The sequence below is a fragment of the Falco biarmicus genome, assembly GCF_023638135.1.
Source record: "Falco biarmicus isolate bFalBia1 chromosome 13 unlocalized genomic scaffold, bFalBia1.pri SUPER_13_unloc_2, whole genome shotgun sequence".
Taxonomy (NCBI): Eukaryota; Metazoa; Chordata; class Aves; order Falconiformes; family Falconidae; genus Falco; species Falco biarmicus.
The window spans coordinates 99,418-123,615 of record NW_026611657.1 but is presented as its reverse complement, the minus strand read 5'-3'; the positions used below and the strand labels follow the sequence as shown (position 1 = coordinate 123,615).

Genomic DNA, 24,198 nt, shown 5'->3' with positions numbered 1-24,198 from the left:
CAGGGTCCGGATCCCTCTCTCCACATCTTGGGATTGCTCTGCATCTTGGGATCGCTTGAAGCATCCAGCAGCTTCAGGGTGTGGATCCCTCGCTCCACATCTTGGGATCGCTTGAAGCCTCCACCAGCTTCAGGGAACGGATCCCTCTCTCCACATCTTGGGATCGCGTAAAGCATCCAGCAGCTTCAGGGTCCGGATTGCTCTCTCCACATCTTGGGTTCACTCCACATCTTGGGATCGCTTGAAGCCTCCACCAGCTTCAGGGAACGGATCCCTCTCTCCACATCTTGGGATCGCGTAAAGCATCCAGCAGCTTCAGGGTCCGGATTGCTCTCTCCACATCTTGGGATCACTCCACATCTTGGGATCGCTTGAAGCATCCAGCAGCTTCAGGAGCGCAGCTGCAGCATGTTGGGTTTTTCCACCCCACCGTGGTATCTTGCCACAGATATTCACTCTTTGAATACAACTGGCTGCTTTGATTTTTCTGATTAATTCAGTTAGGCGCCGTCCTTTTTTGATGGATATATGGCGATGTGCCTGGCAGCGCTTCTGGTTTGGCTTTTCTCGTGGTGTTTTGGGGGACCGTGTGACGTCGGTGGCTCAGGGTCGTGTTCAGAAATCGCAAATAAAACCAGCAGCGCTGTGTGTTGGCAGTTAAAAGCACACAAAGGAGGAAGGTTCTTAACGCTTGTAGGGTTGGGGAACGAGAATCTTTGAGGTTTCTTGCTTTAGGAAACCAAATTTCTTTTAAAGGAAGTAAAACCCTGCTGCAGCCTTGCCTGGTAGGGTCCGTTCACATCTCAACTCCTCCAGCTACTCGTGTCTTTATAAAAACTGTATTAACTGCAATTTTATTTTCCTTTCCTGCCAGGCTACGAAGGCTATGACTACTACAACACCCAAACCACCGCCGCTAATACAGCGGCCACGTACAACTACGCCGCGGCTGCTGCCACCTCCAGCAGCTGGGAAACACCCAAAACTTCGGATCTGAGCATGAACACCGATGTCAGCGCCACCATGCCCATTGCCTCCTACGGTGCCGAGACTTCGGCCAACGAGAACTCGGATTCCATCATCGCCAAGATCAACCAGCGTTTGGATATGCTATCGAAGGAGGGCAGCGGCGGGACAGGGGAGGGGATGGAAGACCAGGATAGGTGACTGTTCCTCTTCTTACTGATTTTCTGTAGTAAAAAAATAGCTTTTAAAAATTATTTTTTATTATTATTGTTATCATCATAATTATCATTGTTATTGTTATCATAATCGTTATCATCATAATTATCATATTAATTATCTTCAATAAATTAATTTTTATTTTCAATTAATAATAAAATAAATTCTTATTATTTATTATTAATTTTGATAAATACAATTTTGATTTTAAAAAAATAAGTAATATAATATAAAATAAATTTAATTTAATCACTGTGACTTCAGATGAAGCTGTGGTGATGGCATAGGCGCGATCCAGCATTTGCTCCTTGGAAAAAAAACCCCTTAAAACGCTTTTTTTTTTTACCTGCCCTGACACATGTGTGTGCACACGTGTGTAAATATTGGATACGTATATATGAACCTCAAACAGATCAAACTTGATGTGCATACCAAGCATTAAAAGCGACTTCCATTGTCAATTCAGTTCCTAGATTTTGCAGGAGGATTTTTACTTAATAGTTTTTAGGTTTCTTAAAGTATTTTTTTTCCTCTCTGTCCCTTTTTCCTCGTGGCTGCCCAGTAATTAATTTTTTTTTTTTTCCTCCCGCTGGGTTAAATTATGCCAGTCTGGAGAGCTGTTTCACATCGGGGTGTGTTTTGCTGCTGAAATAACAATTCAGATGTTGGCAAGTGTTACTGAATAAATGAAGTTTGGGGTTGGTTTTTTTTATCATTTGATGCTCGCTGCTGTGGTCGGGCAAGACACTGAGGGGTTTATCTGCGTTAATTCACGGCCGGAGGCGCAGCTGGAGGGTGAGGCAGCTTCAGCCTGGGAAGCTTTGGGGATCTGCTTTTCAGCTGGCAAAACATCCAGAGCAGTTTAACGCAATTGAGTTAGTACTGTTAGGATCTCTCTGAAGGATTTCTGTCCAGATACTCGTGCAGAAAACCGCAATTCTTTGATATTTATTTGTTTTCCCCGAGAATAAAGAAAAAGCGATCTGGGTACAGAAAAGTGATCAGGATGCAGGGTTTAAAAATATTTTTATTCTGGTTGTCTGGCCAGAAACACTTGGATTGTGATAAAAATGGATGCAAATGCCTGTGTGATGTGTGGAAAATTTATTCTGGCTGCTGACTGTTGTCTCCTCCTGTGCAGCTCTTTCAGATTCGAGTCTTTCGACTCGTATGACTCGAGGTCTTCGATGAACGACCGCGACATGTACCGCTCCAGCTACGATTACGGAGATGTTGGAACCGATCGGAACGATTCCTTTGGGAGCCAGTTCGACAGCCGCAGGGATCAGTCTCGCAACCGAGGAAACAACTACGGCCTGATCCGCGGACGGGGTCAAAACCGCGTTCAAAACCGAGGGCGCCTCAACGCTTTCAACCGCGCCGACCACTTCATGCCCTCCTCCAGCTCCGAGCGCCTCTCGGCTCGTTGGAATGAGTTGAACTACATGGGTGGGCGTGGGATGGGGGGCGCTGGATCCAACAGGCTCCCTTCCCTCTTTTCCCAAGCCCTCATTCCTGACTACGGCGATTATGGCGACTACGGCGATTACGGCGACTACGGCGACTATGGGGATTACGGCGATTACGGCGACTATGGCGACTATGGTGACTACGGAGACTATGACTATGGCATGATGGGGATGTCGGGCATGGGAATGGGACGGTATGGGAATATGCCATATGGAATGGGGAGGCAACGAAACAGAGACAGGATGGGTACAGTGCCCTGGCACATGAACGCGCTCATGGTAAGTAATCGCTGTCAGTTTTTGTCGCGACGGAGGGAAGACACAGTCACTCAATATGAGTGATCAGCAGACTTCGTTTATTGTGTCTTACCGTCACCTTTTATGCCTTGTTATAATTGGCTCATACGTATTACAAAAGTTAAGCTCATTATTGGTTAGTTCCCTAAATACCAAGCCCACCCCTAGTTTCTCTTCTGTAGTTATCTGTTCCCACCTGCAACATTCTTTTCCCACCGCAATCTTCCTGTTATTGTGTAACTTTTGCTTTACTTCAGATAAGCTGAGAGCGATGTGCATTTTTGTCCAGCCAGCTGGACTATGTCTATGTGACCTTTTTCAGCTAGCCAGTTATCCACAAGTTTTTTTCTTGTCGGGATCGCTTTTTTTTTTTGCCTGGGTGGGTAGGCTTCACCGTTAGAGCGGAGGCCTTTGGAGAAGCACAAGCCTTTGATTCACGCTTCTTCCACAATGGAATAATTTAAATCCTCCTGGATAGAGCAGAGTGACACCAAGCTTGTGTTTACCCATTTCCATGGAAAATCGAGCCTCTGGATACTTGCCCTCTCCCAAATCTTCTCTCCGGGGGCACCAACTTTTTGGCTGTGCAAATCCCTTTATAGCCAAAAATGCGTCTGTAGGGTCACAGGAATTTAAACCTCTTTAGGAGATGGAGCAGATGGGTGGAATACTTGGATTTTTCACCTTTTTCGGTGTGTCGAATTGATTGATAAAAATGATTTCTTCCCGCTTTAGCCCAAGAGAAGAGGTTTCCGAAACCGTTCAGGTGGGCGATCGGACGGTGAGGGAGGGGGCCGCAAGCGAAAACAGTCACAAAGTGGAGATGAGCCAGACAGCAAGCAGGCAAAGACCGACAGCGAAGGAGATGACACAGAGAACGGTGCGAGCCTGTCTTCACCCGCTAGTACCGGCTCCTTTCCCTTAATTTTAAGCATTTTATCTTTCAGCTGACTGCGAGTTGTTCCGTTTCAGAGCTGTTGTCTTTTTTTTCCAGCCATTAGCGTTGTTAGAATACTCCTGCAAGTGCACAGGGTTTATGATCTGTGTGTTTGGGTGGCCTGGGACAAAATTTAATGCCCCAAAATACTCGTGCAAGTGCACAGGCTTTATGATCTGTATATTTGGTGGCCTGGGACAAATTTTAATGCCGGAGAATACTCCTGCAAGTGCACAGGCTTTGTGATCTGTGTGTTTGGTGGCCTGTGGCAAATTTAATGCCCGAGAATACTCCTGCAAGTGCACAGGCTTTGTGATCTGTGTATTTGGTGGCCTGAGGCAAATTTAATGCCCGAGAATACTCCTGCAGGTGCACAGGCTTTGTGATCTGTGTGTTTGGGTGGCCTGGGGCATATTTTAATGCCCGAGAATACTACTGCAAGTGCACAGGCTTTGTGATCTGTGGTTTTGGGTGGCCTGGGACAAAACTGAATGCCCAAGGCTTGTGTTGTGAAAGTAAGAACTGAGTTTGCCACAGAAACTGAGGGGCAAAGAGAAACCACGGAGCTGTTTGTGAGCTTCTCTGGAGTCCTGAGACGTTTGGTGGTTTATTAGGGGCCCTAAGTGGGAGAAAAGACCCCCCCACCCCCCATCCCCCAACACCAGCTAAATGATGTTTCTTTTGTGCAGCAGATGAGGGCGAAGGAGAGGAAAAATCAGGAGATGAAGCTGACAAAGGTGTAAGTAACCCTTCGGGTTTTTAGTCAGTCTTTGTGGCAAATGTGGGACTATTCAAGCACTCCAGCAGTTTCTTCTGCTCTTTTGACTTTGATGAGGGTCAAATTATTTAAAATCGCCCAGCAACAGCATTTTGAGCCCATATATTGTGAAATTGTTTGCTCCTCATAATTTCTCCGTGCCCTTCAGCCAGGATTACTGGCTGATTTGCTTGCACCCGGGTGCCTGGAAAGCACTTGTAGTGGAAAGGTTCGGATCCTGTGCTTGTGCTTCTGCTTCTGGCGAGGCTCGTTAGGGCTAAATTCCAATTAGTGGTTGGTTTGCCAGGTTGCATGGGGGTCATTGCCGTTGATTTTACTCAGGACTGTGCGTAACCTGCAGTACTGTTCCTCGGCACGGCGACTCAGCGAGGAATTCTGGTTTTGAGAAGTGATACTTAGCGGTGACACCCAACCTGGTATATGTAAAACAACGATTTTGTAAACGCTTATAAAAATAATAATTTTATGCCCAGGTTACAGACCTTTTGCTTGCCGTGTGACCTGGCTGGGTGGGTTGTGAAACTTCCAAATCATGATAAATAACAGCAGCGTCTTTTTTTATGTTTCTCTTTTCCAGGAGAATGGGAACTGGTGTGGTTTGGCAGAGGAAGGTGGGATGTTACACCCCGCCACGCTGTCCTCCTGGACTAATCCTGCCCTGAATCCATCGGCTTCACCCCGGGGTGCTACTGAGACCTTGAGTTTTTAAATCAAAAGTTGCTGCTGTGTCCTGTTCCCCAGCCCAGGGCTCTGGCATCTGTCATGGTGCAGAAGTGCTGCCCTGGTTCCAGGGGGGGTGCCAAAACATTTTTTTTTGGTTCTTCTGGGCTTCTTGGCATAGGCACTTGCCACTGTTGGCTGCCCTGCTGCGAGGACAAGCAGGGCAGAGCAAAAATACCATCAACTAAATCGTTTTTTGGGGAGTCACTGAAGCTAAACCCTGGTTTGTTTGGATTTTTTGCATATAGATGGGAATCTCTCAAGGTATGTTGGAGCACTAATTTCAAAAGCACATGGTCTGAAGTAGCTGAAACCACTCCAGCTGGCTTTAGGTTGGAATTTTCCGTCAAGGCACCTCAACCCCAAGCACATTGTGCCTTCTGCGTTCAGTGACTTGGGGGAAAACCACGTGTCGGACTTGCGTTGCCGCTTGTCGGTTTTTTTCAGGATTGCAGCTGAGATGTAGCTGGTTGTTAAAATTCCCATTTAAGCTTCCCGCTATGTCTGGGTCTGGTCTCCCGACTTCTTCACCTGAAAACATTGTGGGTGGATGATCTAGTACCCGAGTCCTGTGAGGCTGATAGGTCTCTGACTTGGAGCTTTCCACCCCAAACCACTGCAGAGCTTAGCTTGGCTGAATCTTCAGTTCTTTTTTGCTTCCCCAGTAATTACCAAGGAATTTTTGGGAAGGTGACGTGAGGTATCTTACCTAAAACCATCCCAGGGAAGCAGAGCTGCTACTCAAGCACTGCAGTGCACAGCATCTCCGCTGGCTTTGGTTGCTGAACTTCAAGTAATGTTTTCAGGCTTGTGAAAAAGAGATGAATGGGGAAAAAAAATGAGGATTTAGGGAGGAAGTAGCAGCTCCTCCCAAGGAAGGGAGATGGAGGGGTGTCTTTGCCGTATTGTGGACTTTTTCCGCTAATGGCACATCCCGTCACTGCCTGTGAAGACTTTAAGTTGCTGTGGGAAGTTCAGGGAGCCAGAGGGGAAGAGGGTTTAGGTTTCACAATAACAGCTGGAGGCCTTGGAAAGAGGCTGCCGCTTCCCTCCGGTCGGAAGCTGGTTTGGGAGAGGGAGAGCTTCCCGAGACCACAGGCTGTGACTTCCCAAAGCTGGGAGTCAAGAGGAGATGGAGGGACTTGGGCCCCCAAAATACCTCAGCCAGCAAAGTGGGGTGGCTGTGAGTGTGGTCATTCTAATTTATTTCCCCCCGCTTAGCATCTGGAGATGGCTGTGAGGATGATGATGAGGAGGTGAAAAAGAAGAGGGAGAAGCAGCGAAGAAGAGATCGGATGCGTGATCGTGCTATGGACAGGTAAGAAGAGCAATAAACCAGCCCGTTCCCGGCGTTTCTGCAGATAACGTTATTCCTCTGCCTGACCGTGTTGTCACAGGAGTGGTTTAGGTCGCTTAAAGAACCACCAGCAAAAGCGCTAATAAGTTTTATTTTAAGTGGAATAGTTTTAATACGAATTTATGGGAGTAAGGCTTCCCAAAGTTCCGTGGCGGAGTTTGCTATTACTTACGACGTAGATAAATCGAAAGGAGAATCGAATTAAAATTAAGCTGGAATGATTTACCCGGAAACTAAAGACTTAAAAGGGTGAGGGAGACCCTCCCGTTGAGCACGGATTTGAGGACCCCCTCACTTTGTAAACTCTTGCCAGAGCTTGGGTGCAGCTGGAATCAGTCGTAGTCTCAGCTTGGACAAGTTTGGATCTAAAGAACGACCAAGGCTTACTCACAATTTAAGGTCGATCACAAGACATGCGCAGCACTTGAGCTGGGACTATTTTTGACATTTACAAAGTGAATTGGTAGGATTTACTTAAATTACAAAAAGTGGTTTAACTACAGGTTTGAAATGGTGATATGACTTAGGGAGGTGCCTAAATCGGTTCACGCTCATGCGCAGATGGGCACAAAGGAATAGATGTATAGAGATACACGTAGATAAATGTACAAAAGTTCAAAGTTCCCCTCGAATTCCCTGAATTTATCACGTGGAATGCCCTTGCCTTTCTCCCTGGGCAGCGCTGAGCCTCGAGGAGGGGAATATCAACCCAGGCTCTTCCATCGGCTTTTCGGCTGCGATCCTCCTGACTTGGCAGCTCAGGATGGTCGCATCCTGCTCAGTGCTGATCAGAGCCCAGGAGAGCTCGAGGCACCTCGCTTAGGGCTGCTCTTTATAGGGTCGGAGGTGACTGACTTTAATCAGCAGGAGGTTTCTGTCCTGGCTGCAATCCTGAGTCAGTAATTCCTGGAATTTTCGGGATTCCAGTAGGTGCTGCTGGGATTCAGATAAGAAATGTTGCAAGGCTGTTGGAGGATGTTAACGATGCAGATAAGGAACGGTTCTGGTAGGGTCGTGCCATTTCCCACCTCAGCCGTGGAAGAGGTGCTGGTACCATCAAGGGATGTTTAACCCCCCAGCTCGTTACCCTAATGAGGATTCCTGAGATCCTGGAGTGGCCAGGGGATGGAGTGAGATGCACCCCCACAACATGGGAGAAATCTAGAGTGTTTTGGTGCTCTGCATTCTGATTTCATCAGGTTTGGGGGAAGGGTGTCCCCCTCTTTGTGTGTTTTATGACTGGTTTAAGACGAGGAAGCACGCTGTGGGTTTTAATACGTTGATGAGTGTAGTTCCAAGTTCAGAAGGGTGTTTTCAGTGGCTCTATTTGCAGCCTCGCTGTTAAAATAAAACAATAAATGATCTAAAAAGAGACTTAATTGGCGAAGGCGGCACAGTGATTCTGTATCTCAGGGTTTTTTTCCACGCTGGGGAGAGGATCTTGGTCTCAAAGATGGGCGATTCGCTACCTGCCCTATGAATTCTTCCAGTCGCTTTTGAACTCACGCGGGGTTTTAGCGTAAGGTTTTATGGAGAAGTAGGTGCTGCTCGATCTGCGCGGGCTCCATGGCGGTTACAAAGTTCTGAGACAGAGGAAAATGGTGCAGGGTGGCATCTGGAAAAACTTGAGGGATAGAAAGAAAACTGAAGAGGTCTCCTCTTGATGTTCTTGTGAAGCTGAGCTCATTCCTCATTTGCCGTACGGCTCTGTTTTTGAATTTTTGTTTGCTCTGTTTAGAATCCAGTTTGCCTGTTCCGTCTGCAAGTTCCGCAGTTTTGAGGAAGAGGAGATCCAGAAACACCTCCAGAGCAAGTTCCACAAAGAGACCTTGCGATACATCGGTACCAAACTCCCGGATAAAACCGTCGAGTTCCTGCAGGTAGGAGGGGTTGCCTTGGTGTTAGCTCAACCCATCCTTGCGTCCACGCTGGGTTTTTCCGGGCTGAATTTGGGATTTTTAGGCTTAAATGGAGAGTGAAAGAGGCTGAAAATTCATCCACACGCGGCCCCCTGTTTGGTGAGCTCAAATCACTGCTCGTTAACACGTTGCCCGATGGCTTCGGTTTGCGTGCCGCGCTTTGTCACGGCTTTTCATCTTCGGAGGGAAAGTTAATTGTATTTGAATTTGAATTTGAACGAAAAGATCAGAAATTAATATTCCAGAGACTGTGTTCTCCGTCTATACATCTAGAGCTGAGGAAGGTGAGAGAACGACCAGAGCGTTCTATTTTCTGGATGATCACTGTTTGAGTTCTGGGGGCATTTTTCAAGGATTTGGGGTTTCCCGTGAGGAATCAGATGGTGATTTGGGAGCGAGGTTCTGTTTGGCTCCGGTTTGGATCTTTCAGTCTCTTGCTCCGGTAGAAACGAGGGGAGGCAGGGAGAGAAAAACACCCACCTGGTCTAGTTAATTCACTGACTGCTGTCTTCCTTGCGGGAGAATTCATTTCCCTTTTGAGCTACTGGATCGTCTCAGTGCGTTGCGTGGCAGACAGCGAGTTTTGTCCTCTTCCCTTCTAGGAATACATTGTCAACAGGAATAAGAAAATCGAGAAGCGACGCCAGGAGCTGACGGAGAAAGAGGGCACGAAACAGAAGCCGGATCCTTTTAAGGGTGAGTGTCTGTTCTGCGTCCAGGGACCGAGTGAGTGTGCAAGAAAACACAAATATTCCTTCCAGGGAGAGACAGCAGCACAGATGTGGAGGATTCGGGTAACTCAGCCTCAGATTCTGGGTGTTTTTTTGCCAGCTTTCTGAAATAAATAGTCTCGGTTGCCACGGGGGAGTGGCAGTCCTTGCTGTGGTTTCTCAAGCAGCAGATTCATGAGGCTCACACAATGTCAGAGGGATTAAAATTAGGGAAATGGGGGGGAAAACTCCCAGGAATTGTTGATTCTATTTTTTTTTGTGGCCGTTTGGTTAATCTGGCTGGATCCTGCATTCGATTTTAATGTTAAAAGTGGCAAAGTTGATCTCTTGTGGCAACAAGAGTGATGGGGGGGAAAAAATGCGCTTGGCTCCATCGCCGTGCGCATCCCCAATACACTTCTCAACACGCAGCCCCGTCTGTACCGGCAGCGGCGTGGAGTTTAGTTTAAGCCACACATTGGCTATAAAGTCTCGCAGTGAGCTGAAGCAGAGAGGAGGAAGGAACCCAGAGGTGGGGGAAGCAGAATTTGTTCCTTCTGCGTTTATTTAAATAGATTTTTGGAGCGGCAGGCTGGTTTCAGGAGGAAAACAGCCCTGGGTAAGCCGACCACTGTGTATCCCTGGCTCTCTTCCTCCTGCACTGGGTACCGCATCGGTACGATCTGGGTTAGAGCAGAGTAACTCTCCTCCCTGTCTTAGAGCAATGTATGTGATTTTATTTTATTATTTGTGTGTGTGTGTGTGTGTCCCTGGAAGCAGAAGCTGGAAGGAATATGGGTGCAGAATTAGCGTCTTGGCCGTGATACCCGAGGTTGTTAAGAGGGGGTGGAAAGGCGCCCGTGGCATTAACCAGATCCAAAAATTTGGATTTGGATTTTCGGCTGACGTCTGGTTGTCGCTGTAGGTATTGGGCAGGAACATTTCTTTAAGAAGATCGAGGCGGCTCACTGCATGGCCTGCGACATGCTGATTCCTGCGCAGAACCACCTCCTCCAGAGGCACCTGCGATCTGCCGATCACAACAGAAACCGCAGGGTGAGACCCCCCTCGCTTCCCTTCGCCTCCAAACCGGAGCCTTTCACCTCTCTCTGGGGGAGGAGAGGGGGGTCAGTCCGGGCACTCAGGGTTTATTTGTGGCTTCTAAAAACCTTCTCGTACTGTCTCCGATCGCACCGCGAGGCAAAGCCACCGGCGGGGGAGCTGTGAGGGGTGGTGGGGTGCTTGTGGCGGCATTCTGCAGGGTCTGCCCTTCCGTAGGGGGGCACGAGCAGGTGGGAAATGGGGAGATGAGGAGGAAAAAATGATATTAAAAAGGGAAATCTGGCCTTTCGTTTTCGCTGGGGGTTTAGCAGGGTACGTTGTCCAGGTGGACTGCGTAAATGTGCGGGCTAAATGTTGCCGCCTCTTAAATTCCGGGTGCTTGTTAGAAATTAAAATGAAAAATTGCCTCTGGGGGTGCTCGGGGAATTCATACATGAGACCTAATCGATGCCTAAATTAGCCCAGGCTGGGGAGGGGCTTTGGATGTTGCAGATGGGAGATGGGGTGAGCTCTGGTCAGCACTGCACATCCCTCAAGATGGGCTTTGTCTCCTGTCTTGAGGAGTTTGACCTGAACATCGCTGATCTGGGGACATCTGGGGGGGATGTTCCAGCTGTTGGCGCTGAAATGCATCTTTCTCCAGGGCTTGTGTTAGCAGAAGAGAGGCAGGTGCTCCCTTGCATCTGCTTGTTGTGATGTTTTCTGGGATTTGAGACAGGGCTGGAGGAGGAGGCCAGAACACGAAATTCTTGAGCCAGGCTCCGTGTTCGACCTCCTCCTGCTCTGAACTGAGCCCTGTGTTGGCTTCCCTTGCAGATGGCTGCAGAGCAGTTCAAGAAAACCAGCTTACACGTCGCCAAGAGCGTCCTGAATAACAAACACATCGTAAAGATGCTGGAAAAATACCTCAAGGTGAGTGAAGGAGAGAGGTGGCAACTTGTGCCGAGTTCCCGGAGTGGCACGGAGCCAGGTCTTGCTGGGTGCTGCGTGTCGGTGACGGGACGCTGCGCTGTGTACGATGGGCAGAAGCGTAGGTGCCACTCTGCTGCCTTTTTATCTCTAAATCTTGGGTCTGGTTTCTTTTCTCTGTAGGCGGTTTACCACTTCTGCTGTGGTTTTTTTGGTTTTGTTTTTTTATTATTATTATTTTTTCATTCCTTTAACTTGCAAACTGTACCTACTGTCATTTCCAGGCGTGTGTAGATCAATTACGAAACCGTCCAAAACGGGAACGTTAATTAAAGAAACCAAAATAGCAAAAGGAGAGCTCCGGTTCCCCCGGCCACCCCTCGAGCTGTGGTCTCGGGGGGGACACTGGGTTCCCCCCCAGTGCAGGGAAGCGAGCGCGTGGGTCGGGAAGCCACCGCTTGAGTTCCGCCAGGATTGAATCTGCCGTGGCTGGCTCGTGGCCCACCCATTAGCCCTGCACGGGGGAGGGGAATTGTTTTTACCCTGTCTAAAGAGCCGGGCTCTGCGGCGCTCCTGGCAGCTCGACCAAGTGACGGAGCACCCCGCCAGGGGGGGTGCATCCCATTCCTGTGAGCTGAAACACCCTCCTTAGCATCCCCACCCCCACCCCACCCCTCCTTTTGGTCCTCCTCTTCCCTTGGGAAGTGGCAGAGAACACCCCAGCCGATCTTCAGAGCCGAGATGGAGCACGAGGAGAGGGCAGGGTAGGGTTGGCTTAAGCCCCAAAACCAGCGTTCGGAATGACAGAAAGAAGCCCGGAAGGCAAGCGCAGACTTCAGAGCACGGGGGGGAAGCGGCTCCATGCGGGAACGCCACGGAGCGAGCCGCGGGGCCGGAGGCGGCGCGGGTGTAACGGGCCAGGTCCGCATCCGAGAGAGAGAGAGATTGAGAGAGAGAGAGAGAGGAGAGGTCGCTACCTCCTCCGCCAAGCGAAGATGAAAAGAAGCGCTTGTGGCTACTTGCTTGTTCCCTGGGAATCCGGGAACAGCCCAGGATCCAGCAGGAGAACCCCTTGTTTGCAAACCTGGCAGACAAGGGCAGGCAGATGCCCACACACACACACCCCCCCCCATGGGGGAGCAGATGTTTTTTGTTTTTTTTTTCTCCCCTTGTCCCACCAGCGTCGTGGTTTTATTGTTTTGGGCTAAACCTGGACTGAGCGAGCTGCAGTCATGCCCAGTCTCTGCTAAAAAAATTAAAAAAAAATTTAAAAAATCTAAAAATCGAATCAAACTGTGACTCCAACCTCTGGGTCCAGTGAAAAGAGACTTTGAGCTGAGAGTTTGTCGGCATAGGATCCCCTTAACCCGGCCTCTCATACACGTTGACCAGGAGGGTGAGATAAAAACCCTGCGGTACCCCACAGGAGAAAGAGAGAGAGAGAGAGCGCGCCCTTGGGGGCAGAGAGGTGCAAACCTCCGGGATCTCTCAGAGAAATTAAAAAAAAAAAAATATTAAAAAAACAAAACAAAACAAAAAACCCAAACCCCAAAAGACCGGAACCACTCAAGTGCAACTCCGTCTACCCCTGCCAGGGTCCGCAGGCGCATCCACTTCTCCTCATGATCAACGGTATCAAAGGCTGCCGGCAGATCTAAATGAATCAGCACGGGCACCTGACCTTTGTCCATCGGCAGGAGGAGATCTTCGGCTCCATCCCAGCACGGTCTCCGTATCATTCCCAGGTGCAAAACCAGACTGAAAAGGGGTGGAGGAAAATCTGAGGATTCCAGGTAATGCCAAGAGCCACCTCGCCGTAAAACGTTCTCGGCAAACCTTCCCCCAGAAAGGAAGGCTGGAGACGCAGGGCGATAATTAAACAAGCCTTGGCCGCATCAAGAGATGATTTCTTGACCATCGGCCTAACGATTCCTCCTCGGAGGGATGGCGGGACACCTCGCCCTTCCCAAGGGAAGCCGTGACAGTCTCCACCACGAGTGGACTTCACATCCCCCGGTAGATTTTACCGGCGATAACGGACACTGGGGTCCAGATCGCGAGGTAGAGCCCCGATATTTTTAATCTCCCCGTGACCTCCGTAGGGTTAAGAACGATCCTCATCGTTCTGGATGAGGCCAGGAGCCGGAGAAGATGAACGTTGAGGTTTCTCCTCCAACCTGCATGGATCTTCTCGCGTGGAGGCAGCCAACCTGGTCTGAATCTCTGATCGAGGGAGATATTAACCCCAGGATGAGGGGAGGGGGTGGAAAAAAAGGAGGAAAGGGCCAGAGAATTTTTTTTTTTTTAATTTTTTTTTTTTTTTGCAAAAACTTAAAACCTCTCTCTCCTTCCGCCACACAGTCGATCAGATTTCAGGCGAGGTTTCTGCCATCGTCGGCATGCTGCCCTCCCTCCTTCCCTTCCCGCTTGAGACCTGCGATGGGGGGGGGGGGAGGGGGGGGGGGGGAGAACGAAAAGCCGAAAAAAAACCAACTTAAGGGAATTTTAAAAGCGCAGTTTCTCCTCGGATTGCAGCACCGGGTGTGTGTGGGGCATCTCCTCCCTGGCAAGGTCAAGGTTGTAGGGCTGCAACCACCCTTACTTTGACCCTCCAAGCGCTCGCCCCGCACCTTCCTCCCTCGCCAAAGGCAAGCAGAGCCCCCCGCGAGCGAGGGGGAGCGGTGCTGGGATCCACCGTCGGCCTGAACGAAGGTAATCAGGTGAAAAACCTATCAATTAAACAAAAAAACAAACCAAAAGAAAAACACACTAAAAACCCCCGAATCCGGAGGGTCTTGGTGTCCCCAAGAGACCCCTCGCGGTAGGATGGAGGAGGGAGAGAGCCGCCAGGTTCCGACCGCAGCTGGATTCCTCCATCTCCCGAGAAAAATAAAAATAAAAATCAAACCTAAAAGGCGAGATGAAAACGTGGAAGCGGCGCCGCTCTTCCCAGGGATGGAAGGGGGATCTGGCGGCTCGAAAGCAGGGCCGGAAGGTTGAGGAATTCCTTTTGGATTTTAAAACGTCTCGGATAAATCCCAAATTCCTCCCGGGTGAGGAGCAGAGCCGGTAAATTCCGGCGCGCTTTGATGGCAGCACCGACACGTAGGGTCCAGCGCGGCGCCCGCGATGCCGCGCACGGGCTTTGCCAGCTTTTCCTGGTTCTTTCCACTCCTTCCAGGTGTGGGATCTTTTTCCCGGGGTTCTTCTCTCACTGCAAATCCTTTGGGATTTTCCACGATGGATTATTATATATATATATATTTTTTTTTTTTTAGGCCACCATTTTAAAACCATCTGGCGCCAAGCCGCTATTTCGGTTTTGCCAAAAAACGAAAAAAAAACCAACCAAACCCAGCACCTCTCCCGCGTTTTCCCGGTGGAGATTCCCTTTGCCGCAGCTTGATGACTCTTTGTGTGTCTTTTTTCGCCCCCCTCCCCCCCCCCCCCCCCCAGGGAGAAGATCCCTTCACGGATGAAATCGCCGATCAGGACGTGGATGAAGCTTTGGAAGGTGGGGACGGCGCTGGGGAAGGAGCGACCGAAACCGCCGTGGCCGAGGTGGCCCAGGAAGGGGAAGGAGGAATGGCGGAAGCTACAGAAGCGGCAGTAGCTTCCAAAGAGTTTTCCAAACCTGAGGAATTTCTGAAAAATCTGGGGGAGCAAGATCAGCCCCCCAAACCACTGCTGATGCCCCCCTTCCTGCAAGACGACGAGCTGGAAGCGGAGGAGGCGCCGGCGGAAGCGTCAGCGGAAGCAACATTGGAAGCGCCTGCGACGGCCGAAGCAGCGGCAGCACCTTCGGAAGCCACCGAAGAACCGTCTGTGGCTCCCGAAAATCCCCAGGAACCAGCGGGTTCCCCCCAAAATGAGACTGAGGGTTGGGCTGGCAGAGAGGAGGAGGAGAGGAGCGAGGAGGAGAAGGAGCCGCTGCCAGCAGCTGCGGAGCCGCAACCGGAATAACTGTGAATATTTGCGTGAAGGTGATGATATAATCCACGATTTTTTTGATTGAGTCTCCTCCTTTTTTGGAGCGCCCTGCCCAAACATGTAGCCAGTTTGGGGTTAATTCCCAGCTGCTTCGTTAAGGAGCCGCCCCAGTGCTTAATTCCTCTTGTTAAGATCCATTGCGCTTCATTTCTGCAAAATTTAATTTTTTTTTCTTTTTCTTTTAGGATGAAGAGCACAGGAGTTGGATGTTCCCCAAGAAACCCTCCAGCTGCAGCTCCGCCTGGGTTTTTTTGGGTTTTTGGGGTTTTTTTGGGGTGGGGGGTGGGAAGTTTTAGAAAGAAAAAGGCAAAAAACACCAAAAAAAAAAACACCAAACCAACCAAAACTAAACAAAAAAAGCTGAGGTTTGGAAGAATTAATAAAAGCATCGATTCAATCCAACAGCTCTTTGCATCCACGATGCGGTGATAAGGCCGGTGAGCGCCTCAGCCCCCCTCACCCCCCCCAATCCTCTGTTTAGCGAAATTTTTTTATTTGCTAATTCCCCCCAAAAATGGAAAATTTTCCTGTTGGGGAATGCATAAATTCTCATTGTCACCTCCCATTTGACTCTGTAATTAGGTTTTTTGGTTGTTTTTTTGTTTTTTGTTGGTTTTTTCCTTGAAGCAGCAGCTTGATTCTCTGGAAATCTTGTTTGCGCCGGGGTTCGCGCTGGGTGAATAAAAGTGTTTCTCTTCAAAAAAACTAAAAAAGGCGTTTTCCCACAAAACTTGCAGCTTGCGGCAGCATCTTCCAGCTCCGAACCCCTTCCCTAAAGGATTCACCGGGGGGTGTGTGTGTGTGTTTGTGTGTGGAAATTGTAATGATTTGGTGTTTGCTGGATGCGGAGGGAAATTGTTGGTTTTTTTAATCAAAAAATGCAGGTTTTTTCGACAAAAATATCCCTTCCCCCCCTGAGCACATTTCTAGGCCAAAAAATGGAATTTTTATAAACGCACCCGCCAGTGGTGCTAATGAGTCCCCCTAATTGCAGCTGCCCCCCCAGTGCTGCACGGGGGTGCACCAAGCTCAGCCCCAATGGGATTGGGGTGGTGGGGGTCTGTTCCCCCTGCCCCCTCCGCGTGGGATGTTGCACCCCATGCAGTGCATCGCCCCGGGGTGCTGAGTGGTGCTTTGCACCCCCAGGGACAACCCCCCTTCCCCCCTCCCAGTGCAGCCCCCTCTGTGCATTGCACCCCACCGTACAGTGCAATTTGTGCACGTTGCACCTGCTGTGCATCCCAGCCCGTGCATTGCACACCCCTGTGCATTACTGCCCATGCACCACACACCCCCGTGCACTTCACACCCCATGCATTACTGCCCGTGCATTGCACGCCCCTGTGCATTACTGCCCATGCACCACACACCCCCGTGCACTTCACACCCCATGCATTACTGCCCGTGCATTGCACGCCCCTGTGCATTACTGCCTGTGCATTGCACACCCCCGTGCATTACTGCCCGTGCACCGCACACCCCAGTGCATTGCACACCCCGTGCATTACTGCCGTGCACTGCACACCTCCATGCATTACTGCTCGTGCATTTTGCACCACCATGCACTGTACATTCCTGTGCATTACTGCTCGTGCATTGCACACTCTCCCTCATTGCACACTCTGTGCATTGCTGCCCGTGCATTGCACACGCCCACACACTGCACACCCCATGCACTGCACACCCTGTGCGTTGCTGCCCATGCATTACACACGCCTGCACGTTGCACACTGCACACCCCATGCACTGCACACCCTTGCCCATTGCACGCCCCATGTATTACTACCTGTGCATTGCACACCCCTATGCATTGCACCCCCGTGCATTGCAACCCCCATGCATTACTGCCCGCACATTGCTCCCACACACATTGCACACCTTGTGCGTTACTGCCCGCGCATCGCTCCCCCGCGCGCTGCACGGCCGTGCCCCGCCGCCCCCCGCCCCGCGCGCTCCCCTCCCCGCCCCTCCCCCTCAGCCCGTGACGTCACAGCGCGGGGCGCGAGGGCGCGGCGGCAGCGGGTGGGCGGGGCGGCTGCGCCGTGACGTCAGGCGCAGCGCGGTGAGGTCAGTGCGGCGCCGCTGCCGGACCCGCTGCCCCTCGGTGCCTGTCTCCCCCCTCCCCCCGCCGCGGCCGCCTTCCCCCCCCCCCCCCCCCCTTCCCTCTTCCTCCTCCTTCTCCTCACGCCGCCGCCCCCCGCGCCCCACTGGCCCTGGCCCCGGCGGGAGGGCGGCTCGCCCGGCCCGGCCCCCTCCCGCTGCCGCCGCCGCCTGAGGTAAGAGCCGGCCAAGGGGAGCGGCCCCGCCGCGGAGCGGGGAGTTGGGGGTGGGTGCCGGGGTGAGGGGGGGGGGGTGTCGGGATTCACCAACGCCTCATACGTCGCCCCGCCGGCGTAACCCGCATTGCGTAATGCGGCCGCTGCGTCAGGGAGGCCTACGTAAACTGCGGCGCGGAGCCCGCCCGCATCTGTGAGGCCTGCTGGGCTAACGGCGTAAGGCGCCGGCGCGGGGCCTCCGGGGGCGGGAGGCTGCGGGCGGGGGGCGGGGGGGCGCCGTGCGTCCCCCGGCGCTGTGCGGGGACCCCGCGGCTGGGCCGGGGCGGCGGGGAGCGGCCTGCAGCCTGCGCTCGTTGGGTTACGCCGTTCGCGTAAGAGCCAGCGCGGGACTGCGGCGTTTGCGTAACGGGGGAAGGTGGGGGAGCGGCGTAACCCGCCCCGCTGCGCCGTTTGCGTAGCTGCGGGGCCGTGCTGCACCGCTGCCGTAGGGCCGGCGCGGGGCGCATTACGCCGTTGGCGGGCCGGTGCGCAGAGTGCGTGCGGTGGGGCGGGGCGGGGCGGGCGGCGCGGGGGCACTTCCTGCCGCCGCCATTTTGTCGGCGGACGGGAGGAGGAAGCGTCGGCTCCTGCGCGGAGGCAGCGGCCAGGCCCGGCCCCGCGGCCCGCGGTGAGTGGCGCCGCCGCCTCCTTCCCCTGCCTCGCCTCTCGCACCGGGGGATCCGCACCGTGCTGGGGGGGACCGCAGTGGGCCCGGCCAGCGACGGGGCGGGCTCCCGTCGCGCCGTTAGGCCTAGGCCGCCCGCCCCCGCCCTGGCCCTGCAGCCAGGCCCGGCAGCCAGGCCCGGCGGCCGCTCGCTTGGCGCTGCGGGGCGGGGGGGGGGACGGGGAGCAGGGGCAGCGGGGTGTGCCGGTGCCTGCCGGCCCCGTGCCCTTGCGGGGGGAGGGCGGCGGGCCCTGCCCGGGCCGCCCCGAGGTACCGAGCCGCCTCCCCACCACAGGCCCCCTCCGCCTCATGCTCCGCCGGTGCTCGGCTGCTCCTCGGGCCCCTTTGACGCTCTCCAGAGGGCCGTTTGCTCGCCTGGCCTTCAGCTGGTGGGTTTCTTTACATTTTTCACCTCTCTTTTCCTTCGTTGTTTTTTTTTTTTTTTCCCTAGTTCTCTACTTTTGCAGGAGTTGCTTGGGAATTAGGAAGCTGGAGGGCTCGGCTCTGGGAGAGGGGAGACTCTCCTGTGTTTTGGGGCGCGGGGGTTGGGTGGGAAGGGGGAAACCTTGGCGCTGTTGGAAGCACAAGCCAGCCGGGCAGCGACTGCTCTTTCCCCAGGGATTTCGTGGGTGAGGCATCGGAGGAGCCAGGTCCTGGCACACTGGCGGGATGTCGGTTCGCGCAGATGCTCTGCTCCTTTGAAGCAGTAATTAGCCGCTGGTGTGAAAGTGAAGTACTGTCCCTGCTCAAATGCACGTTGGCTGCAAGAGATACAGCTTCACGTGGCTAATTAACGGCAGGGAGGAGAAATCTGTTACAAACCCAGGCTGCTCCCACCATTTATTAACCAGTGCATTCTTATCCCTCCTGACTCTAGCGCTTCCATGGTGTTTTCCTCAGCTGGTTTTTATTTTCAAACTTAAACCCCTACAAATAGTTTCTATGCTGAATAGCGTTCAAACTTCCCCGCTCTTTTTGGCAGAACTTTCCCCAAGAAAAACTCCTTAAAGCCCCGTTATTCTTCGGCATAACCGTGTAGCCCATCAAACAGTTCACAGCGTGGTTTTAATAATAAACACAGGCAGCGCCGTTGCTCGTAGGGGTGTGTGTTATAACAGGGGTGTGTTTATAGCCTAAGGAATTAAGCTGGTCCTGTGTTTCTGTCGCCCAGTGGATTTACGGGGCTGGGAAGGGACCCCCCGAGGTTGGGGGAGGCACCGCAGGGTTGCCGCTTTGCTGAGCTTGGGTTATCGGCTTCTGGGTTTTGTGTCTGCATTGTCCATCAAAGTTTTGGGGCCATTTCAGGGACTTCAAAAGACCCGTTGTAGTTTTACAGGGACTTGGTTTTACCTGCTTGTGGCGTGACGACTTCAGGTTAAGCTCAAGTGCTCTGTTTCAGCTCTGTTTAAGCTTGTAAAGTTCAGCTTGGTTTAGGCAAGTAAATGAACCAAACTGCTTTGGGCGACCAAAATCTCGACGATTTCAACCTTGTAAATCCTTAAAGGGCTGCTGTGACTTTACCGCAGAAGTAATTCATCTTTGGTGGGTTTATTAGGAACGTGAGTGTTTGCAGAGATGAACATAAATCGAATTTACATTGCCATGCATTTTTAGCATTCGGTTTAAAGCCGTGGGAGTTAAAGGTCGTCCTCGGCCATCTTGGTGTTAAGTGGGGGCCCCCTGCGTGTTTTAAATCAGGAGGCAAAAGAAAAGACTTTATTTCATCACAAGGGAACTTGAACCATGTTAGTGACTGTTAATAAATGTGATGCACTGGGCGGGGGGGGAACCACCGGTTGTTCCCACACAGCCTCTCATCTTTGCACTCTGGCAGAGGATGGAATTCCTCATTTAAAAGTAGTAAAACACGACTTTCCTGATTATTTTACACCCCCCCCCCCCCATGTTAATTACTTAAAGCTGAATAACTGTTGTTGCTGTATTAGCTGATGATACTGAGTGTGACTTCGGTGGAGGTGACCAGCTATTAGCTAAATTGCCACAGGGCAGCTAAGCCCTCGTTAGCTTAAAATCCCGTTTCTGTTTTAAGAGGAAACGGGGATTGTTCTTTCCTGGGAGACAGGCGCAGGTAGGAATTGATCTTGCCCAGGCAAACAGTCACTCCTGTGCTTCTGATTACTTTTCAGGAAGTTATTTTCTGTCTTCCGCAGTTAGATTGAGGGGAGCTGCGATGAAATGCCCCTCGTTAGGATTTCTTGGTGTTTTGGAATAATTTCTCCCAAGTAAACTTCTTAGTCTGGTAATTATCTACTGGCAAACAGCGTTTGGACTGAGTTCAGGAATGCAAACCATTTATTTGCAGGAAGATATTTCACCTTAACCCTGCGTGAAATACAGAGTGCTCCGTCAAGAAGGAACCCGGACGCAGCTCTGCCAGCGAAAATGGGGTGAAATCTGTGGGGTTTGAGTCAGTGATAAAACTTAATGTCAGCATTCCCTGGATGTGGTGGTGAGCAGGGAGGGTAAAGGCGCGTCCCAACCCTGTTGCTTTGCTGGTGGTTGCAACGAGTGGTGTTTCATGAAATCTTACTTCCTCCTGGTTAAAGTGGCGGGGTTGTTGTGGTGCTGCCTTCCGAAATAGGGAAGGGGCACAGGAACGGGCTGGGATCTCGTTTTGGGAGACAGCAGCGGGTGGATCATCGCAACCCAGCTGTGTCTGCTTGGGAGAGTTCTACAAACCCTAAATACCAATGGGAAGTGGCAGGTGAGGGATGGTAACGTGTGTAGGGAGGGAAAAATGACCCATGATGGCTGTTTGGGGGGTGGGGGTGGGTGTCACCCCCTGGCTCGTCACGTGCCGTCCCTGTTAAATTCTAGGATGGATTGTCTTGGCTTTGGCTGAAGCAGCGAGCGGGGAAGAAATCTGTCCCCAGTACTGCTGGAGAAAGGGTGTGAGTCCAGGTTTTAGCCTGGTTCTTGAGGTCCCTTGCTATGAAAAGAAGAAAAACAAGGTCTCCGTAAGCTTACGAGGGAATTGGTAGGGGTTTTTTGGGGGGTGTAACTGCGTAATAGGTATTTTGAAGCTCTCTAACATCTATATCTGAAAGCTTTTGGAGAAATATTGGCAGTGGTACTGGCTTTTTTTGGGGTGAGGATTAGTGTGATTCAAAGAGCAGCTCTGCAGAACGGATGTGAAAGGGGAAGCTGCCCAGCAGAGCCAGGGGATCCCAGCACAGAGAGCTCACGTGCTGCTGCCGGATCCACCTCCTTCCCCGGGATACGTCCCCTGGCTACTTCGAATCTTAGATGTTTCAAAGCAGAACACCAAAATACTGTTTTTTCTTAGCTGGGATTAAGAAGACCCGGTTGTACACAAGCCACGAAGGTGTCATTACCTTGCTCTAAAACTTGGAGAATGAAGCTACAGATAAATCACAGCAATGGAAAAAGGGGCTGGAATTCTGCTGTACTGACACACAAACTAATTTATCTGTATTGGATCAGCGATGTGGAAGTGTGAAGGATTTATCGCTGTTGCTTGTGCTGCTAAAGCTCATGGGTGTTTCGGGGTTGGCTCGTAGTAAACCCCCTGGTTTTCGTTTCCAGCAAGGGCTCTGCCACCTTGTTGTTGTTATTAAATAGTTTAAAAGGGTTCGATACTTGTTCAGTATCGGTTTGGAGGAAATACAGAAAGGTTTTGGGTCAAGAGTGGAAGGTAAACTCTAGCGCAGAGGCTTTCTGCTCTGATCTCTCTGAGCCTCCAGGAACTGCGGTGATCTTTGGGGAAGGTGTCAAAAAACCCGGCGCTGGCGTTTCTCTCCACTTCGGTGACCAAATTAAGAGCGATTTTGGTGCCCCGCAAGCTTGCGGTGTCTTCATTCACAGTTCCTGCCTCCCGACGGACACCTCCAGGCAGGGAAAGCTCCGTCGTGCTTTCTGTACGGATCTGGATATGGCTTGGAGTGTCGGGGTGGGGGGAAGGATGTGCAATGCCTTCAAGCGAGACTGACGTTCCCAGTTGGAAACTGGGGAGGAGGACCCAAAACTTATCCTTTTAGGCACGTTTCATCCCTCTTTCTTGATATTTTTGAGCTGCTCCTTCAGGATCTTTGAGCTGTCTGTTGCTTTCACCTGAAACTGGAGGAAAACCGGGAGGTTTTATCCAAAATTATCAAGACCAAAGTATTTTGGGAAGTGCCAGCATATGTTTGAGGAGTGAAACTTGCCTCCTGATTCTTCTGATCCCTATTTTAATGGAAGATAACAGCTTTGTTACCGTTCCTAGTACTTCTGGGAGGAGGAACTTTGTGCCTTCATTAACTGCTTGTGTCCGTTATCACCACTCATTACTGCAAGTGGGAGGAGAGTTACTACTAATTATAACTTTTCCAAAAGGCTCGGGGTAGTCCTGCCCTGGCTCTCGCTCCAAGGGGATGGCAAAGCCTGAGGGAGGAGAGGGATGGCTTGGATCCAGAGAAACATAAAACAGCCTTGGGGGAAAAAAAATAAAAAATAAACCCAACCGAAACCAGGAACTGTTCAGTACTGAGGAGGACTTGGGCAGACATCCTGATCCAGAAAGTCCGTAAGCACTAGCCCAGAAGCAGGGAAATCATGGATCAGTTCGAAATTTGAGGCATTTAATGTTGGTTTGTTGCTTTCTGAAGAAAGTTTCATGATTGAGGAAAGAGAGGGAGCTGAGGGTGCGTGGGCTTTGTGGCCTTCGTTCCTCAAGGCTTAGCCCAAACGCTGATTTTTCTTCAATTGAGTTGTTGTTATAACACATTTCAAGGCTAATTAGCCTTTGCAAGCTTCTAATGCAGCTCAGAACCTTCCTGTAATGACAATGGCAAACCTGCAAGGTAAAAATTGTTAATTTTAAGACAGAACACCCACAAACCTGGTGTCTGGTGGGAAGCAAAGGGGTGTTGAAGCCTGCAAAGCAAACATGGTCCCTCTTGGGCAGCTGTAGAGCAAAATAAAATACAATAAAATACCTGGGACATGTCTTGTTCCCTGATAACAAATTATTTTGCTTTTTTTGGGGGGTTAATGTTGGAACTGACTGGCAGCGTGTGCTGTGACATCCTTGTGGGTGTCTGGTGGTAGATCAGCTAAAACCTGGAATTTCAGGAAATCACTGAAAAATACCTTTGGGGCGGTTTTCCTCCCCGATCTGGAGGTGGCTGGTGTGTAGCATGTCTGGGGCTTATCAAAAAATACCTATAAATCTGGCAGAATTAGTGATTAACAGGAGGGTGATTGAAGTAAGTCAGATTTTATTATTTTTTTTCTGCACTGGCTGATGTGAACTTGCCCTGTGACTTCTGGGGGAGTGTTGGAACAAAGCTGCATTTACCCGACTTAAAAATTGGTTTATTTGACTTACAAAGCGTAAAGTTGTGCTTCAGTCGCGTGGGTCCTCGTTAGCGCTGATGGATTATTAGGCTTAGCGAGCTGCGAGGGGTCAGACGGGCGCAGAGCCGTGCTAACGAAGCGGTTTGTGTTTTATTTGAATGGGCGCTGAATTAAATTAAAATTTGAGATTTATGGGTCAGTTTTTGCCTGATGTAATGAGCAGCACACTTAAAAAAAAATCCGAATAATGTTAAATGAATGCATGCGTAATTAGGTAATTATATATTTAAACAAACCTGGGTACTTCAGCAATTAAATAGTCTTTTACAGTATCATGTCAGCTTAATTTAATTATTGTCTGTCAGCACACCGACTTTAATAACAGAGATAGGAAAGAAAAACAAGCTTGAAAACTGAATTTATATCATACCTGCTAATTAAAATAATGTTTAAAACTTACTTGAGTCGTTGCGAGTTGATTTATCTGGGAGACTTGCAGCGTGCATGGAGCCATCAGCTAACAGGGTTGCAGATTATTTAAGAGAAGTTTATAATAAGTGAATTATAGGA

At 50.9% G+C, this 24,198-nt stretch overlaps 2 protein-coding genes across 7 annotated transcripts in view; both read left to right on the top strand.

Moving 5' to 3' along the window:
* Window positions 1-16,060, top strand: part of AKAP8 (A-kinase anchoring protein 8) — a 28,610-nt gene extending 12,550 nt beyond the window's left edge. The window contains exons 4-14 of one of the 6 annotated variants that reach the window (XR_008819695.1): window positions 875-1,163; window positions 2,324-2,930; window positions 3,684-3,828; window positions 4,575-4,622; window positions 6,605-6,701; window positions 8,479-8,620; window positions 9,262-9,355; window positions 10,295-10,425; window positions 11,248-11,343; window positions 12,936-13,133; window positions 14,797-14,932. Coding sequence is in view for 3 of the 6 variants with exons in the window: in XM_056325914.1 (XP_056181889.1) it covers window positions 875-1,163; window positions 2,324-2,930; window positions 3,684-3,828; window positions 4,575-4,622; window positions 6,605-6,701; window positions 8,479-8,620; window positions 9,262-9,355; window positions 10,295-10,425; window positions 11,248-11,343; window positions 14,797-15,303 (2,156 nt within the window). In the remaining 3 variants the exon portion in view is untranslated. Of the gene's footprint in view, window positions 1-874; window positions 1,164-2,323; window positions 2,931-3,683; window positions 3,829-4,574; window positions 4,623-6,604; window positions 6,702-8,478; window positions 8,621-9,261; window positions 9,356-10,294; window positions 10,426-11,247; window positions 11,344-12,935; window positions 14,764-14,796; window positions 15,324-15,515 lie in introns of those variants that run through there. The other 5 variants (XR_008819693.1, XR_008819694.1, XM_056325914.1 and 2 more) reach the window with 5 other exon arrangements.
* A 1,398-nt stretch (window positions 16,061-17,458) lies between these two features.
* Window positions 17,459-24,198, top strand: part of BRD4 (bromodomain containing 4) — a 76,265-nt gene continuing 69,525 nt past the window's right edge. Inside the window, 1 exon segment of the mRNA XM_056325925.1 lies at window positions 17,459-17,606. The gene's annotated coding sequence lies outside the window, so the exon portion shown is untranslated.